Source organism: Engraulis encrasicolus, chromosome 13 (assembly GCF_034702125.1).
Source record: "Engraulis encrasicolus isolate BLACKSEA-1 chromosome 13, IST_EnEncr_1.0, whole genome shotgun sequence".
In the NCBI taxonomy this organism is placed as follows: domain Eukaryota; kingdom Metazoa; phylum Chordata; class Actinopteri; order Clupeiformes; family Engraulidae; genus Engraulis; species Engraulis encrasicolus.
In genome coordinates, this window is record NC_085869.1 from 4,104,372 (window position 1) to 4,123,296 (window position 18,925).

The 18,925-nt window shown below is 44.1% G+C and overlaps 2 protein-coding genes across 2 annotated transcripts in view; both read left to right on the forward strand.

The window, feature by feature from the left end:
- Positions 1-2,133, forward strand: part of LOC134460639 (uncharacterized) — a 13,775-nt gene extending 11,642 nt beyond the window's left edge. Inside the window, exons 8-9 of the transcript XR_010037133.1 lie at positions 1,171-1,244; positions 1,912-2,133. The gene's annotated coding sequence lies outside the window, so the exon portion shown is untranslated. The remainder of the gene's footprint in view (positions 1-1,170; positions 1,245-1,911) is intronic.
- LOC134461469 (E3 ubiquitin-protein ligase TRIM69-like) overlaps positions 1-11,001 on the forward strand; it is an 18,132-nt gene extending 7,131 nt beyond the window's left edge. Inside the window, exons 2-10 of the mRNA XM_063214398.1 lie at positions 2,758-2,838; positions 3,361-3,465; positions 3,824-3,928; positions 4,514-4,657; positions 5,124-5,261; positions 6,854-6,905; positions 7,376-7,402; positions 7,540-7,566; positions 8,821-11,001. Coding sequence (XP_063070468.1) covers positions 2,758-2,838; positions 3,361-3,465; positions 3,824-3,928; positions 4,514-4,657; positions 5,124-5,261; positions 6,854-6,905; positions 7,376-7,402; positions 7,540-7,566; positions 8,821-9,350 — 1,209 coding nt within the window. The 3' untranslated portion in view covers positions 9,351-11,001. The remainder of the gene's footprint in view (positions 1-2,757; positions 2,839-3,360; positions 3,466-3,823; positions 3,929-4,513; positions 4,658-5,123; positions 5,262-6,853; positions 6,906-7,375; positions 7,403-7,539; positions 7,567-8,820) is intronic.
- The last annotated feature ends 7,924 nt before the right edge of the window (positions 11,002-18,925 follow it).

Consider the following 18,925-nt stretch of genomic DNA (forward strand, 5'->3'; position numbering starts at 1 on the left):
TGCAGAATATACGCTATTCTGATATGTCATACCATAAAATAAACCACCTGCCAAATTGGCTAGTGACAGTGAAATTGATACCAGCCACAGCCAAGTTTTACCAGCATTTGGCCGGTTGGCAGGTGCCAGTGTCAAGCCCTTTCTAAGTTGTTTAGGTGATGCTGACCTCACTAATGCACCTTTGGAAGAATGGACAACAGTTCATATAAACAAAGTGGGGCGGAGGTATTGTAGGGGGGTGGGGGGTGGGGGGGATGTGTGAGGTCAAAAGGTTTTTCTTTTTTAATACTTTTCTGATTTGCCATTAAGTCAACACATTCACTTTACAATCACAATATATTCATTCATTTATTCACTAATATTTAGAAAACATCATAGGCCATATACGTGTATATTAGGCTCTAATAAACTTTACGAAGGCCTATTTATTTGTATTTTCGTAACCATTTTGCTCGAGGGGGGCGCAGACAGACACCCTTCCTCTGAAGGGGGGGAATGGCACGAAAAGTTTGAGAAACACTGCTATAAACACACTCCTCAACCTTGTGGACAGATGGGTTGTAGCTGTACTGTATTAGCTGCAAAAGGATGTATCATATTGAACTGTAGGGGTTAAGAATGTGATGGCTTTTAAGTTCATATGAGAGTGAAAGTTAGTGAATATTTTTGGTATTGGCGTTGTCATTCAAACCAAAAAGTTTTATTCTGTTTTGGTCGCTCAGACCAAGAAAACACATGATATTAGGACATTGCTGCAAGTGCTTCTTATTTCTGAAAAAAAAAATCTTTTAGGTTCTGGTAGGAGCAGGGCTGCTTACCTATTTTTAAAACAAATGTTTTTTTTCTTTAGAATGGCTTTTATTATTATTTAAAATGTGTTTTTCAATGAACCAGCAAAACAGAATGGAGTTGAACATGCCTACGCCTTCAGGCTGAGCAGCCAAGCTCCACTGTGCCCTGCTTCTGTGTTTTGTTCAAACAACTCTTAAACACGCCCACTACATAGTTGTGCGGTATACAACAACAACTCCCACTCTGCCTCTCTGCTCTGTTCAGGAGGTTTTTGAACATGCCCATGACTGCCATTTCAGCCACTCCTCTCACGTGGCTGTGTTTTCTCTCACATGTGTTGTGCTTTGGTCTTAACACAGCTCTTTCCTCCTGTCGTAGGACACTCTGCTCTGCTGCTGCTGCTGCTGTGATATGAATACAAGTGTCTCTCATCATGATTCTCTCAGCCATAGGTAAGAACCTATCTGACAAAAATAAAAAACACACGCACATGCACACTCTCTCACACACACACTTACACACACATACACACACACACTGAATAGGCCTATATTGTCAGTGTATACACACCCATCCGCCCACACACAGACAAACACAAACCACACACAGACACAGACACAGACACAGACACAGACACAGACAGACAGACAGAGAGACAGACAGACAGACAGACAGACAGACAGACAGACAGACAGACAGACACACACACACACACACACACACACACACACACACACACACACACACACACACACACACACACACACACACACACACACACACACACACACACACACACACACACACACACACACTGTTAAAAACTGTGCAACTGCTAAAAAAACTGTGCAAGGTTTTGCAACAGTGTTGCAAAGATGTTGCAACAATGGTTAGGTACATTGGCCTGTTTTGCAAAGGTGGATTGTTGCAATATTGCTGTAAGTTTGTTATTTTTGTTTTTGTTAGGTAGGAATGTTTTGCAAGGCATGCATGTGTCCAAGAGTGCATTTAGCTTGACTTGCCTTGGGAAACTGCACAACATCTCCAGAGGATGTTTTACAGATACATTTCCCCCATGTCATATTAAATGGGTTCGGTTGGTTTGTAATATTTTGTCAGATACTGCAAGCATCGGGACAAGCAAAAGTTTGCCAAGTTCCAGCAGGCACGCGAAGAAAAACCTTCAAGACGAAAAACTTGAGACCTGTTCTCAGCCTTTTGGGAAACCCAGCTTCAGTGGCCAGAAGGTAAACACAGTGCATGTGATGTTTTCATGCAGGCAATGTCAACATGAGCTGCCGTGCTGTTATGTCATGATGTGGTTCATGCTCCCCATTTCAATAACAAAAACAAAAAAAACAGGCATGTATTCAGTCAATGTCAACATAAGCCATTCTGTTATGTCATGATGATTGGTCAGGTGTTTCATGCTGGTCATGTTCCCCATTTCAGTTCCTTTTTCTTTGGGGGGGGGGGCAAAAAAACAAGCATGTTTTCAGTCAAATGCTCTACATTTTGTTTATAACCTCACTGCGCGAACTTAGCTGCGCACGACTCAACCTCTGATTGTTGGAAACAACAACAACAAAAAATTCGCTCACGTGGTTGGCTGCCAGTGTCTTGCCCCTCCTCATAACATCATGTCGATAAACACTGAGAACACTGAGAATGTATTAAGAAGAAAGGGCCCGTGCACCTTCATGTTGTGAATAACAAGCTGGTATACCCAGGGTGTTTTGTGACAGTGATAGCCTATTGAAGTGGTAGAGGCTTGGACTTCGGGGGCCCCTCGTCTCTTGGGGCCCTGGGTCTGAGCCTGGTAGGCCCGCACAGTAATCTGTCCTTGTATACTGTTTGTTATCATGATAAAAAGAGGAATTTGTGCAAATTATTACATTAGATATGAAACAAAAGCACAAGTCAGTATTACGTTTATGTCAAGTTAATTCCCACTTTAAATTACAGAAGGATCACCAATCCAATTTTGTTACAAAGAAGGCACACATAAAACTGTTCTACAACAGCAAAATAAAGACTTTTCTGCAGGTAAGCTCAACACAGCATGCCACAACATGTAGCTCAACCGCATGGCACAGCCATTCTTGGCACCCTTGGCCTTACTTCACAGCCATGCTGAAACCTGTTTGTGTTCTTCAAGATTCAAGATTCTTTTAATAGTCCCGAAGGAAATTTGTCTTGGACATACATAGCTGCCACATACACACAACATACACATGACGCCAAAAAACAAAAACAACAATAAACACACACATACATAGAAACACTCAAGTGCATATCCACCACAGCCCACCACCCACATACATACATGGCATTACAGGATGGTAGTTGTTAATGAGCTGCGTTAACCAATCCTTACAGAAAAAGTTGTGGGTTTATTTTGAAATATGAAATATTCCTTTCCTTTCTGTGGTCCGAAAAAGTCAGATAACAAAGTGGGTTATAATATACCACTTTGGAGAACTGATTAATGGTAATATTCACAGTGGTATGGGATTTTGGCCTTTACATTTGTGCTGAAACATACCTGTTGTTGTTCCTATCTATCAGGGTGCCTTTCACATTTCAAAGGTGGGAAAGAAGCAGGTGGAGTCTCTTGATGAATCGAAAGCTCTTATCAGAGACCTGGCTGGACAGCTGGGCAGAGTCTCACAGGTAGGCCTACAAACTGAACAGCATGAGTGGTTTACCATCATGAAGCCGAGCAGATACTATCAGGCCTGTCAGTCAGTGATTAAGGTCTCTGCATGTTTGCACATAATCAACTGCAGGCTATGAATGCAGTATGGCCGGTTGTATAACAGAGTTCCTGTTATAGAGATATTAATCATGTTCTCTCCAGCTGTGCACGCCAAAGGCGGAGTAGATGAGTAACTTTGCAAATTAAACTCTGCATGCAAAGTACATGCAAATATTGCAAATCTTCCTCAAAGCTGGTTCAGAATGGTTGTTCTGTTGCATGTTTTTAGATTGATTTGTGTTGGTCGGTAAGCGTCTAGTGTTTCTTTTTTAGAATGGAGAGACTCTGCTGAGTAGCTTAGAGGGAGACAGCTACAGCCTGGAGGAGTGTCGACTCTTCATACTGCAGTGGGCCAAGGAGCTCAACAACCTGTCACAGGTACAGTACTGTATAGTGATGATGACATATTAGCAGTGTTGGGCAGTAATGCATTGCAAATGTAATTCATTACTGTAATGCATTATTTTCTGCTGTAATGCAGTAATGTAAGGCATTCTGGGCAAAAATCTGTAATATTTAGTTAATTACAATGCTAAATAACTTAAGTTACAATGCATTACAATGACCTGGATTTTAGTGGTATTCAGTGTGGTGGGACAGAAAGAAGCTATTCCTGAATCTGGTAGTTCTTAGTCTGCATGCTGCCAAAACTGGATGGGAGGTGAAAAAGTCGTGACTCATGAGCTTGATTTACACTGTAATAAATTGCCAGATCCATAGGCCTACCGTTCTTTTGGCGAAAGTAACTAAAGTAATGCAAAAGTAGTGTAATGCCTTACATTTTAAATATAGTAATAGTGTAAGGGAACATTTTGAAAAGACAGTAACATGTAATCAGTAATGCATTGCAGTTTTTGAGTAACTTGCCCAACACTACATATCAGCCTGCACCAGATACACTGTGCCATGCTCATAGTGGAGATGTTCTATCAGAGTAGTCCAGAGTGTGTGTTTCTGCTGCAGTTGTGTGGAGCCCCTGATGTGTGTGAGAGCTGGGAGCAGTATGAGGAGAAGAAAGAGACCCATCCAGAGGAGGCCGACAGGAGACTGAAGGCGGCCCAGAAACTGCTCTCCTCCTGGGCCACACAGCTGGACACACAGCCCCAGGTATGGTATGGTCCAGAAATGCAGACTCACAAATAGGGTTTTCAGGCCGACCAGGAACGGAGCCGGTGCCCACGGCAGTTACGTTCGGCACTAAAGTGCTTACCTGTGAACCGCTCGTGTTCATACCGGGATCTGAACTTTGACACTTGACTGTGTTACCCGGATGAACCTGCTGACAGACTCGTTGTCGCCACAGTTCGTGGACAAACAATGAGTATTTTGCGTTTCGATTTGCAAACCAACTTTCCGGTTCGTGAGCGCTAAGATATTTGCCGTGAACACGACAACCGGTTCGCGATTAAGGTGCGGGTTCTCAGTCAGCTTGAATGCACCCACAGAGGGGAAAATATTGAAAAATCTAAAAAATATTCATACAAGTCAAATTTACTGCATAGTATGTTTTGCAATGAAGTTATTTTGCACTCGGTTTATTTTGAAACAAGAGTTTTTTTTTGCATATCCCCAGGACTCTGTGCATCCTTCAGAGGATGTGAGGGTGGTGTTGGAGGATCTGGGGAGGCAGTGGAAGAGGGGTCACCTGGCCAACATGCTGCCTGCCATGGACTTCATCATGTGGAGTGTACTGCAGGATACATCAACACAGGTAGGCAGGTAGGGTGCGTGTGTGTGTGTGTGTGTGTGTGTGTGTGCCTGCCATGGACTTCATCATGTGAAGAGTACTGCAAGACACAGGTAGGGTGTGTACACATCAACACAGGTAGGCAGGTAGGGTGTGTACCATGGAGGTAGTATAAGAACTGGAGAGAGTGAATAAGTCCAGCCCCCAGTCATTTCAATGGGGAATGCTAGGCTAGTGAATTCAGCCAAAATTGAACAACATGTTCAGCTTCAAAGATGGAGCTTCATGGAGCTCATTTCCGCAGACAGTTTACTCAGCCAATTACATGCCACGTTACTGACTGAAGTAAGGTTGACCAGAAAGCTGTATGGTAGATGGGCACTGGATGCATGGAGGTATTATAAGGTGTCCAACCACAGACCTGTGAAGGTCTGTGTGCCCAACACTAAACTTGTACACCCATCAATCATCATGAGCGAAGTGGATGGCGGAAATGAGCGAATTTGTGAAAATGGCAACGAGGAAGTGCCTTGCTAATCGGCAAAGCTAACCAGCCAAATCCTGACCCCCTGGTGTTAGGGTGGCCATCGTTCCGTTTTTACGACCTGTTCACTACGTCCGTGTGTCCCTCTCTTTGTCTTTCCTTTCCTCCTAGCATTTTGCTTATGGCCTCGAGATGCGAGGCAAGGTCATCGATGCAAACTAGACCTTGACAGTCGGTCGCGTTTCCGATATCTGCGGCCGCCATGCTACTCCAGATTTAACCCCAGACTTCGCACAGTGAATTAACTGTATTGCTGTCGGGGAAATTTCAGTGTAATTAGTGTTAATTGAGGTCTATAGCCCTATATGAAGTGCATTAACTGAAAGTTAAATTAGGCAACTATATTAGTGTCTACCGTTTCCTATTTTTTCCTGCACTGGTGGCAACGCATAGTGCAACTAAGTTTTGTCCGCTAAATGCCTTTACAACGAGGGCTCTCACAACTTTACAAACAGGGCAAAGAAAGTGTCTTTCTGCACGGGCCCTCTGTCTATATTTTGAGCTCATGTTGTTGCTATGGTTATCCAGCGTCTGCATGAAAAAAAAAGTTGACAGAAGCGGTTTGCCTCTCTTAAAACACCGCTGATAAACACACTCCTGACCAACTTTGAGTAAAGTAAATCAAATTAATTGTTGCCTATTATAGGCCTACACATGCATGACTACCCAAAATACATGAAAAAAATATTTATGAAATAATACAAACAACAACAGAAGGATTTGTCTATCGTAACCTGCCGTCTCTGATAGGCCTACAACATTAAGTTAGTGGTAGCCTACTGATGACTCCTTTATCGGAGTGAGGTAATGAAATGCGAAAATCCTTCCCAAAAAATCTCGCTTTACAAGTAAAATTGTTGTTGGCAGCTGAGTAGTCTGAGGTAAGATGGCAGCGCTTCCAGGAAGGTCATGCTTTTCCTGTCAGTTGGCATTCCTGTATTTTTGAATAGCTACGTTTGCATGCAAGGTTGTGTGTGTGTGTGTGTGTGTGTGTGTGTGTGTGTGTGTGTGTGTGTGTGTGTGTGTGTGTGTGTATAATCTCTCTAAATGAATGCTTTCTCTTGTAATGCAGGGTGACATTCCACAGCTTTGGTTGAAGACCAAACAGAGATTCAAGAGTCGAGGTCAGTAGAAGGACATTCTGAAACAGTGGAATATATGAATACTAATATAGAGGACAATACTTTAAAGATATGCCCAGGTCTGTAACCCATATAAGATAGGCCTATACAGTATGTTTTGTATTTAACTTCTAGCTAATATTGTAAGCCATGCTAAATATATGAAAATAGGGCACTCGCCTGCCATGGGGCTGACCCGGGTTCGATTTCCGGCGCGGGGCCTTTGCCGACCCCTACCCGTCTCTCTCCCCATTCGCTTCCTGTCTTCCTCTCATACCGTCCTGTCCATAATAAAGTCTAAAAAGGCCAAAAAAGATATGAAAATATATGCACAACATATTTTGCTTTAACTTTGTGGTGAAGTTTCTTACCCAAACCCATATAAAGCATATGGATATATTTGCTGCATTGAGTACATGACCAATATTGTAACCTATATTAAAGTGGATATATGTTTTGTATTGACCTTGTAGGAGCTGTGGAACACATTCCAGACACAGGTACGTGGGTTTCGGTTTCATTGAAATGATACTGTAGGATCTTACATACTAATCTCACGGTGATGTATTATCTTAACACAGTATTGTTTACAATATACTGTAATCTGAAACTAACCTTTTTGATGTTTTCTCTGCAGTGTGGAATTTTTTCCATGAATCGTCTGGTAAGTCAAACAAAAAGTACCCCAACTTACCCACATGGTAGAAAAATAACCAAAAGCAAAAGTTTCTCATGTGAGTGACTCATGTTTGTATTGTCATATCTTGTTATTGTCTGGCCCTTACCAGCCATGGGGCCTGAACAGAAGACTCTGATATTACATTACACTCAGCTGCTGCTGCTTTTATCCACGGGGACGTACAGTTACAGTTACAGACAGAGTATTGGTTACAGTCCCTGGAGCAGTATGAGGTTAGGAGACTTGGTACAGGATATTGGTTACAGTCCCTGGAGCAGTGTGGGGTTAGGTGCCTTGGTACAGGGTATTGGTTACAGTCCCTGGAGCAGCATGAGGTTAGGTGCCTTGGTACAGGGTATTGGTTACAGTCCCTGGAGCAGTGTGGGGTTAGGTGCCTTGGTACAGGGTATTGGTTACAGTCCCTGGAGCAGTGTGGGGTTAGGTGCCTTGGTACAGGATATTGGTTACAGTCCCTGGAGCAGCGTTGGGTTAGGTGCCTTGGTACAGGGTATTGGTTACAGTCCCTGGAGCAGCATTCGGTTAGGTGCCTTGGTACAGGGTATTGGTTACAGTCCCTGGAGCAATGTGGGGTTAGGTGCCTTGCTACAGGGTATTGGTTACAGTCCCTGGAGCAGTGTGAAGCTAGGTGCCTTGGTACAGGGTATTGGTTAGAGTACGGTGAGCAGTATGAGGTTAGGTGCCTTGGTACAGGGTATTAGTTACAGTCCCTGATGTGAAGCAGCAATGTGAGGTTAGGTGCCTTGCTACAGGGTATTGGTTACAGTCCCTGAGCAGTATGAGGTTAGGTGCCTTGGTACAGGGTATTAGTTACAGTCCCTGATGTGAAGCAGCAATGTGAGGTTAGGTGCCTTGGTACAGGTTATTGGTTACAGTCCCTGGAGCAGTATGAGGTTAGGAGACTTGCTCAAGGGCACCTCAGCCATTGTGTGTGTTAGTGAGGGATTTGAACCTACAACCCTTTCATCTTAAGTCCATAATCACTAACCCATGGCTGACCTAATAACTGTATGTCCGTAAGAGTTCAAGACACATCACTCTGTAAAGTCCTTTATATATTGCAAATATTTTAACCAAACCAACTTCAAATGTTTTTCAGTGCCGAGCTGCCATGTTGTTATGCGATGTAGTATGTATAATATATAGTGTGTTGGAGGATGATTTAATTCATGACAATATACAGTATATTGCATGGTATGATTTATGACAACTTATTTACAGTGGATGTTTCCCTGGACCCTGACACCGCCCACCCTGACTTCAGCATGTCCCCTGACAAGAAGCGCGTTCGAGTGAAGAACTTTGAGGAAAACCTACAAAATCCTAGATGGGATGATTGCAGAAGTCCCCGTAAATTTGACGGCTGGTGGTGTGTGCAGGGTAGCCAGGGCTTCAGCTCTGGTAGGGCCTACTGGGAGGTGGGGGTGGCTGGGAAGCAGGACTGGAGGGTGGGGGTGGTGCGGGAGTCAGCACCCAAGAACGGCTTCATCGACCTGAACACCCAGTCAGGCTACTGCACCCTGCGCTTCCAGAGAGGGGAGCTCCGGGCCTTATCTGTGCCTGCCAGAGACCTGCCCCTGCCCCATCCTCTCACCAAACTGGGGGTCTACCTGGATATGGAGGAGGGACAGGTGTCCTTCTATGATGCTGTGAAGCGCAGACACATCTACACCTTCAACGAGACCTTCACTGAGAAGATGTATCCTGTGTTTGGCACCGTAGAGACAGACATGGAGCTGGTTATACTGTAAATGAATCAGACTCAAAGCTCGATAAATATAGTAGAGAGCTGGATAAATACACGTACAAAGCAACAGTGGATCACTATAGGCTATACTATAAGTGCACCTTAGAGAGAGACTTGTACGGGGTATGCTGTAAATCTTCCAGCTCTATCTAATGGTTTCTTTAATCTTATCCAATCGATTAAAAACTATCATTCCTTTACCTTGTACAAAAGCCACAGGATATTGTTGCAGAACTGTAAAAAAAAAAACCCATCTTCCTGCTGCTTGTATTTGATGAAAATATCTCTTCCATTGTTACTTTGTATAGACTTGATGTAATGAAAAAAGGAGACGCACACAAAGCTTGTGTAACGGAGGCTAACTAGCACAGAGTTGGCGTGGAACGTTGGTTAACCTCCCTCCGATAGCCTCATACAGTCTCGTGCCGTTGGGCCCAGCGGTATCGTACTGTGTCTCCCATTGCCGGACCGTTGTAGTTGACGAGGTCGCACGTTCGATCCCCAAGGGGGGTGAACAGGTGCAAGATGACCTCCGCCACACTCGAGTGAAAAATGTACAGTATATTGTATCCGAAAATTTACAGCAGAAGTCAGAGGTTAAAAAGTGGAGCAATAGACGTTTTGGACCTAGTCCACGTGGACGCACCAAGCAATACACGGGTCTAAAGTGTAGACGCAGACGCCGACCTTGTTGGTTTTTGTACTTTGTATAGACAGCATGTGCGTAATTGCACCACTGTTGAGTTGAGTTATAAATCCCACAGTATCTTCGTCTTTATCGAGACTTGGGTGCCATATTGAGTCAAGTGAGGTCTGATTCATATGTTGCGCAGTGTAGAAGAGCAGAAGATAGATGTACAGTGTACGTACATAGGATATGGACCTTTCTTTGGCTAAATGGATGTAGTTGGGATATTTGTGATGGCATTGAAAGATTTTGTGATACTCACGAGTTCAGTTGTAGGTTGAGTAAAATGCAGGTATGTCAGATAGGAATGCTGATACATAATAGGATTGTGTGAGAGATATGGGGGGTGTTATCTGCAGGGTTTTTTTTAAAGGGTGGGTGAACTTCTCACTTTAGCCATCTGTAGGGACTGCATGGAGTGACTCAATTTCACCTGGTGATGGAGTAAAATGTAATGGTGTACAATGACTTGTGCAAAAAATGTTCATTGTTATTGTCCCGAAATGTTCTGATATTCAAATTAGGTGTGTTTTATGTAATATATACATTACTTTAATGTTAAAACACTTACATTGGCCATTTATACCTGTAGGCCTACTTGACCTGGATCACCACTGCAGGCTTTGTCTCTGACAGTAAATGTGTGTCAGTGTGTGGCCATGCATAGGCCTATAATGTTGGTGTAACATGTACGTTCTCATGTGTGTTTTGTTGTTACAATGTACCAGTTACTTTGATGTTGAGTACTCTGGAGTACAAAGGTAACCATAGCAACATGACATGAACACCCCTGAACATTTGGTGCACACGGTTAGCTGTTCCATTTCATGCCAAATTGTGCCAAAACAAAATATCCCATCAAATATCGTCAACTACATGTGTCTGTATGAATGACATTATGGATTAAATGAATCATGCACAAATTGAAATAAAAAGCTCACAGCGGCCACAATAAACTCTTTATTTTCATAGAACATGTTTGCATTTTCATATTTATCTCTGGTGATGGTTAGCATGTGTCTTTCATAGGCCTACCGCCAGCTCTTGACTGGATTTAGTTAAATCTCACGAACACCCATTTTAGCTGGGTGCAGGGTGAAAACTTAAAGTTCCGTGTAAGGCAAAGAAGAACTGCATACCAATGAGCTCCCTTTACTCCATTTGTATTGTTACTGGTACTGGAAACCACCAGGACTTTTGCATAGTTAGATCGCACAACCACATTCACAGTGGAACTTTTAGGTTGGTTAAATATTTTACGTGGCTACATGAGAAACACCAGGTTTTCCCCCATATTGGCACTACTATTATAAAACGCCACAAATTCCCATGTTTTGCATGTGTTTGCACTGAAAGTATTCATTCTTCTACATTCATTCAGGCTGCAGCAGTAGAATCAATACCACAGAGCTCATGTCTACAAGACAGGAAAACCACTATGGTTGAAATAAACCGTCTTAACTCTTGAAACTGAAAGTATTTGATAGGGACGTAGTCAAGGAAAAAAACTGTTTTGAACTGACACCCGGCAATTTCCTGTTCATGCACCGCATGAAATAAACAGTCTTGTAACTCTTAACACTGTTGAAGTAAACATCTTTTCAAATACTTTCAGTTTTATTTTCTATTCGCAAGCATGAACTCTCTCTCAACAGACGCACACACACACACACACACACACACACACACACACACACACACACACACACACACACACACACACACACACACACACACACACACACACACACACACACACACACACACACACACACACACACACACACTCTTTATTGACAGGACGTGTTTGTAAATTTCTGATCCTTGAAAGTAACCCTAAAGGTTTTCTAGGGAACCTTGGAGCACTGTCCATAAGTGTTCTTTGGATGAATTTGGGAGATCAGTCTATAGAATTCTATTTTGGAATCTTGGTTGGTCATTGTATGTGGAGGCAATAGTCAGTGAACAGATAGCAGCAGTACCCATATTTGCAAATATAGGACTACTGTATGTACAGAATATAATACCTATATGTACTTTTAAACATTTTTTTTACAGTGCACTGCAGTAATAACCATGCTTGGAAGTAGATCTGCCACCTACTTTTGGCATAACAGCAGGCAAAACTTACTGTAAGAGCACCAAGCCCTAATCTGTTGTTACTGTAAGAGGAGCAGACCTGTTGTTGCAATTTAATCTTAATCTGTGCTTGGCTGGAAATTACAGGGCAAAGGTTGAGGTGACTTCAGGCTTTTTTAGTTGTATAGTTATGAAGTAGAGTTACTTAAGTTCTCTACTTGAGTACTAAAATGCAGTGTCTGTACTTTTCCACTCAAACTGCTGCCTATTGTCCAACTTGATATATGTTTGGTGTAGTAAATCCGAGTAGCAGGCTGAGTTGATGCTTGTGTTGGTGTAGTACTGTATTTCAGAGTGGCAGGCTAACTTGCATGGAGAGACATCTTCTGAGTCATCTAGCTGGTCTGACACAGACCGATATAGATAGGCACGTGGACATAACTACACTGACTCAGACATGTATAGAAAGGCACATGTGCAAAACAGGGAAGAGTCAGACAGGTATAAATAGGCACATGTGCATAACAGAGATGAGTCAGACAGGTATAGATACTAGAAAGGTGCATAACAGGGATGAGTCACACAAGTGTAAATAGTACATACTCGTGAACGGAGTGACGTTTTCCATGTGTGCACATTTGTGGGAGAAAACACCCCATGCAAGTCAATTGGTGATGTTGGGGTTTAATAAACGAAAGATACAGACCTGTAGACTAGTGTTGTTCACACGCAATATGCCGAAAACGTGTTGTGTTGCCGGCTGCTCAAATAATATAGCCAAACAGCCATGGCTGAAGCATGGAATGTGTTCATTTAGGCTAGCCGATGTAGCATGTAAGTCAATGAGACATTCGGTTTGTTTTCACCCATAAAGGGGCGTAACGCAAATTTAAGAGCAAAGTACCCGGATGGCCGTTCATGAGTATTGTAGGCCTACTGTTTGTCATAATTGACACCTGTGAGGTGTCACCTGCATTCAACTCTCCTCCCCCTTTATATATTGGACTCCTTCCACTTGCTCCTGGCCCATGAGCTTTAGATGCCACGTTGGTCATTTTGCTTTGTCTTTGGTTTTCTTTAGTATTGATTTTCGTCAGAAACAAGACAGACGAGGACCCAAGAGCGCAATTTCAGAGTTTTTTTATTGAGTGTTAGGGGAGTAAGGGAGTAAGTCTGAAGTTTGTGTGTGTGTGTGTGTGTGTGTGTGTGTGTGTGTGTGTGTGTGTGTGTGTGTGTGTGTGTGTGTGTGTGTGTGTGTGTGTGTGTGTGTGTGTGGTTGTGTGTGTGTGTGTGTGTGTGTGTGTGTGTGTGTGTGTGTGTGCGCACGCGCATCTGGGTGCGTGAGGATGGAAGACAGTCGGGGCTTGCTCGTCTGCTGTCTTGGGGATCATACACGGCAAGATCCGAGGAAGCAGCACAAACCAGGGCTTGTCAATAGTTGTAGTAGGGGACAGAATTCAGGGATCCGTATCTCGGAAGCGTCTTTGCTAACGACATTAGCAAAGTCCTTTGTAAGAGCGACTCAACTCTCTCTCGACAGTGACGCTCACCACTAAATCCAACGGAACGGAAGACGGTCTTAAGACGGTTAGCAACGACAAGAATTGAGAAACGGACCCCAGATTGGAGTTACTGGGACCGGAAAGCGGAGAGGCAGTCAAGAGAAGATATCCGGAAGGCAGGTCAGGGTGGATGGGGCAGGAGAAGAGAGGCAGACGTGAACAGAACTGGAAGGCGGGTCAAGGTATGGTTACCAGGGCAGAAGAACAGTGAAGCAGTCGAGGACAGGTGAAGATCCCAGGAAAGGGTGGTAGACAGACAGGCAAGTTTGCAAGCAGCCTAGCTTGGTTAGCAGGGGTCCGTTTCTCGATTCTTGTCATTGCTAACCGTCTTAAGGCCGTCTTAAGACCGTCTTATCATTCCCTTGGATTTAGTGGTGAGCGTCGCTGTCGGGAGAGACTTGAGTCGCTCTTACGAAGGACGTTGCTACCATCGTTAGCAAAGACGCTTTCGAGATACGAACCCCAGATTAGCTGACAAAGGGTGACTGAAAACGAGCGTCTTAAATACAGAGCAAGATTAATATTGATTGCAGTGCAGCTGTGTAGTCAACGAGGGTAAACAGGGGAGAGCAGAGTGGAGACAGGTGAAGGTCATCAGAGAGAGTAGAGAGAAGAGTGGAGGGTAATAGAAACTAAATAAGGTGAGAGAGAGAGAGAGAGAGACGTCTGACACCTGCACTATTGATTGATTGATTGATTGATTGATTTGATTTATTTCAGATGTACATAAGAAAATAAGCAACCAATTAAATAAAAACAAGTAGGCCTACCATAATTTTTTTGTGTAACTGAAAAGGAGCGGGATGAAGCCATTGCTTATTTACTCCCACCCCCATGACACCTGCACTTGTTGTAGAAACCTATTTTTTAGACATGTCTAGTTTACAATAAGAGAAAACTAGACATGGAGCAGTATAAAAATAGGTTTCGACTTTCGACAACAAGTGTGTGGGAGGGGGCGAGGGTGTGTGCGCGCATGAACTCCCTCTAGTGACTAGACTAATAGGCATGTGGGGATAACCAAGCTGAGACAGAAAGCTATAGATAGGCATGTGTGTCAACATTCTGAGGGGCATTCCATGGTGTCATCTGACACGTGCAGAGGTAAGAGTGCACAACAAGGTATGAGTCACAAGATGGCAGGTGAGCAGGTAATCTGGACCATGCAGGCAGGTGAGCAGGTAATCTGGACCATGCAGGCAGGTAATACATGTCATGCGATCTGGGAAAACCCTTCACATGGTGGGATTTTACATTGTTTCTGTCAAATGTTATACTTACCCAAAGTCAACTTAATCGCTCGGCGGAATTCTGAGAAAAAAACACTCTAAAGGTTGAGTATGGAAAGTGTGGCAAGAGGAGGTATTGCAACTATTTTTTCTTTGATTTATGGTCCATGCAGTCAGGTGAGCAGGTAATAGACAGACTTGTATTGTCCCCAAGGGGAAGTATGTTCTCACCACCATAGTAGTCTTGTCACAGCCTACAGCAGGCATGCATAAGACATTCATAACAGACATCAAGACACCAAACACAGTTGACATACTAGACATTGATGACAGTCACATACTAGATACCCACTCCGTGCAGTGGCTGTTATCCGTGCCCTTGTCCTCTGCCCTCGTTCCTCTCTATGTTGTCGCCAGCTCTCTGGAACTTCTTTGGCCGCGCTCCTGCGTTACCCCGAGGGTGCGTGGCAGTACCTGGATCGTTGGGAGTCCCCTGAGGCCGGTCTGATGACCTTGGGTGCATCCCAATATGTGACCTTGCCTCCTCCACTTGTGCTTGTCTCCTCGTCCCGCCTCCTGGCCCCTCCTCCGTGGAGAAAACGATAAAGTTTCCCAGCTGTCAGCCTCGCCACAACAACTTTTGAGGGACTGTTTTTCATTCACCATCCCAATTGCAAATGAGAAAAAGACTTTACAATTGAGCTTTTGCAAGATGTTGAAATATAATGCTGTTGTCAGTGATGTCATCATGACGAGAAGCGAGTGGAGGAGGGAAGTGAAGGAGGCAAGGTCACATATTAAGAGGCACTCTGGTCCCCTGGGGCCGGTCTGAAGACCCTGCTACCTGCGAACCACCACTTCCTGCATGCTTCTTCTTTTTACAGTTCTCACAGTTGCGAGTGATGACCCCGGGTGTCAAGCACTTAAAGTGATACTGTCCCATCTTTTGAAATAAGCTTATTTTACACCTCCCCTTGAAGTAAATAATAGGGTTTTTACCGTTCTCCTGTACTTTCAACCGTTCTCTGGGTACGGCAGTGCAAATTCTACCTCCAAGCTAGCAGTTAACATGGAGTCCTATGAGACCAGTTAGCCGCCAGGGAACGGCTGAAAGTACAGGAGAACAGTAAAATCCTATTATTTAACTCAAGGGGAGGTGGAAAATAAGCTTATTTCCAAAAATGGGACAGTATCACTTTAAAGCAGTGCAAGTCCTGACACAGGGGGGCAGCTGTGGCTCTGTTGTAAGAAATGGGCCCCAGAGCAGCGTGTAACTTGTGGGCAGTGAGAAGTAGCTCGGTCAGGGTCGAAGGCGCAGCAGCATGACACTAGATCATTAAAATTGTAACATGATCATTTTAAAGGGACACTGTGCAGGAAATACAGTGTCACATTAAAGCAGTGCAAGTCCTGACGCTCTGTTGTAAGAAATGGGCCCCAGAGCAGTGTGTAACTTGTGGGCAGTGAGAAGTATCTCAGTCAGGGTCGTAGGCGCAGCAGCATGACACTAGATCATTAAAATTGTAACGTGATTTTTTAAATGTCTCATGTCTCTGAAACACTCCAAAATTCCCATTATCATTTACGTCATATTTATTTGTAGGCTACTGACTACTGAGAGGGCTTTTCTATATTGACATTGCATAGCATTGCACAACACTCTACTTCATGGTCATGTCTTCTTCATGTCCATGTTTGCATCTCATTGTACTGCCATATCATACAATATTTGCAAGGATCATCATTCTGTGGCATACAATATTACTGACGTGCAACTGCTGGATGCAAATGTACCATAATAAGAGCACACATCCTCGTGGTCGATCTGCTGATGCACTGACATCACCATCACAGCATGACACTTAGCCCACAGGTGTCAAACTGAAGAAACACTACACGGTAACACAAACGGGTTTCAAACTGAAGAAACACTACACCAGGGCTATTCAATTGGAGGCCCGAGGGCCACATGCGGCCCAGATGCAGTCCACATGTGGCCCAGACATGGCCCGCAGTATACATTTCAGTTTTGTTACTGCAGTACAACACATTATTTGCTTGTGAATCTCCTGCTTGTCTTATACATTCACATTTAATGTGGTTAAGTTTTAGGTTAGAGGAACATGTTTAAAATTTGTTTGGGGACTACTGATTTTAAGTGTCATTTCAGTGGTCGTGATGTCTGAAAATGTGCGGCCCGACTGCTGTTCTTGGTTTCGAAATGTGGCCCAGATGAAATTCTAATTGCCCAGCACTAGGCCTACACAGTAAAAAAAAAAAAAAAGGGTGTCAGAATTTCTGAGTAAACTTGTTCAGCTATGAATCCAGTGTGCCACATGACTGTTACAGTTTACAGTCAAGATACATCGTAAAATTCTGCAGATTGAGCGAATGTTGAATCTCTCTCTCTCTCTCTCTCTCTCTCTGTCTCTCTCTCTCTCTCTCCCCCCCCCTCTCTCTCCCTCTCTTCTCTCTCTCCCCCTCTCCCCTCTCTCTCTCTCTCTCTCTCTCTCTCTCCCCCTCTATCTCTCTCTCCATCTCTCTCGGCTGTTTCCTTTAATACACAACGTTTCAGTCCTAGACCTTCATCAGGCCTTCACCTGTTTTCCATGAAGAAGGTCTACTCTAGGACCAAAGCGTTGTGTATTAAATCAGACAGTGAAATGGTCAGTGTGCAGGAGTATTTTCAAATTGTCTGGCCATGGGCCATCTCCAACGCACCTTCCAGCAGACATGTATGGAAAAAATACAAGTTTGACTTATCAAAAGTCCACATTTGTTTACTGTCACTCATGACAATGACAGCTTTTCTTGTACGACTTTCACTTTCAGACACGTACCCGAGCATGCACTGCACATGCACACACACACGCACACAACCACAACCACAACCACAATCCACACACACACACACACACACACACACACACACACACACACACACACACACACACACACACACACACACACACACACACACACACACACACACACACACACAATTTATTCATTAGTCATAGATTTGGAGGTATGGGTGTGTACAGATGAGTCCCCTGGTTTTTCTTGAACACCAAAGAAAGCTGGGGACCGCAGCATCGTAGGGAATGCTCACCCAATTTTAGGTTAGGAGAGCAAGCAATTCCCTCATGAACAGAGCAGACAACATAACAAAAAAGAGTAGCCTATGCCATGTCATACAAAACAAGGTGGTGCTGGGAAGGGGGTGGGTTGCGATGTGGTGAGCAGCCAAGAGTTGGGGACACAACTCAGAATTTTTAAAAGGCACACATTTTGAAACTGATCAATGAGTAGAGAGGAGAGTTGATTAGCTGACTGGAGACCGGAGCACCAAAGAGAAACAATTATAATATAAGCAGCAAGCTCTTGATTTTACGTAACAAGGATGGTTTGTTAGTGTGGGATGTTAAACATGGCAGGAGTACACAAGTGAGAATGAAAGTACTGTTCTGTGCTGAAAAGTGAAAGCCCCACCTGGGAAACTCTGACTCCCATTGTCATTGTGGCACATCACTCCACAACACAGAAGCAAACACTGCACACGACGAAATTGCATTCATGCCTCATCCATACAAGGGGCCGGCCCTCAATGGCGCCCCTAGGGAGCAGTGCGGCGGGAAGGTACCATGCTCAGGGTACCTCAGTCATGGAGGAGGATGGGCGGGTCGAGAGTCGAACCGGCAACCTTTGGGCTACAAGTCTGACACCCTAACTACTTACCTATGACTGCTGTAATTGAGCAGTGGAGAATCGCTCTCTTTGGTGGAGGAGGGCAGTTGAGGTCAGTTGAGGGGGGCATGTTGAGCTTCTCCATACCCTTCCAGTTCTTGTAAAGAGAGATGGAGGGAGAGGTCTGTGATCCTCCAAAACGCCATAATTATGTCAGATTCATCGCCTTCCAGGTCTGGTAGCTCCTTATGCAGATTTTCTAGGTAACAAGGGTTTGGGTGTTGGTCGTGCATGCGGCTTGTCCAGGTGTACCATACGTTGACGGGCCAAGACT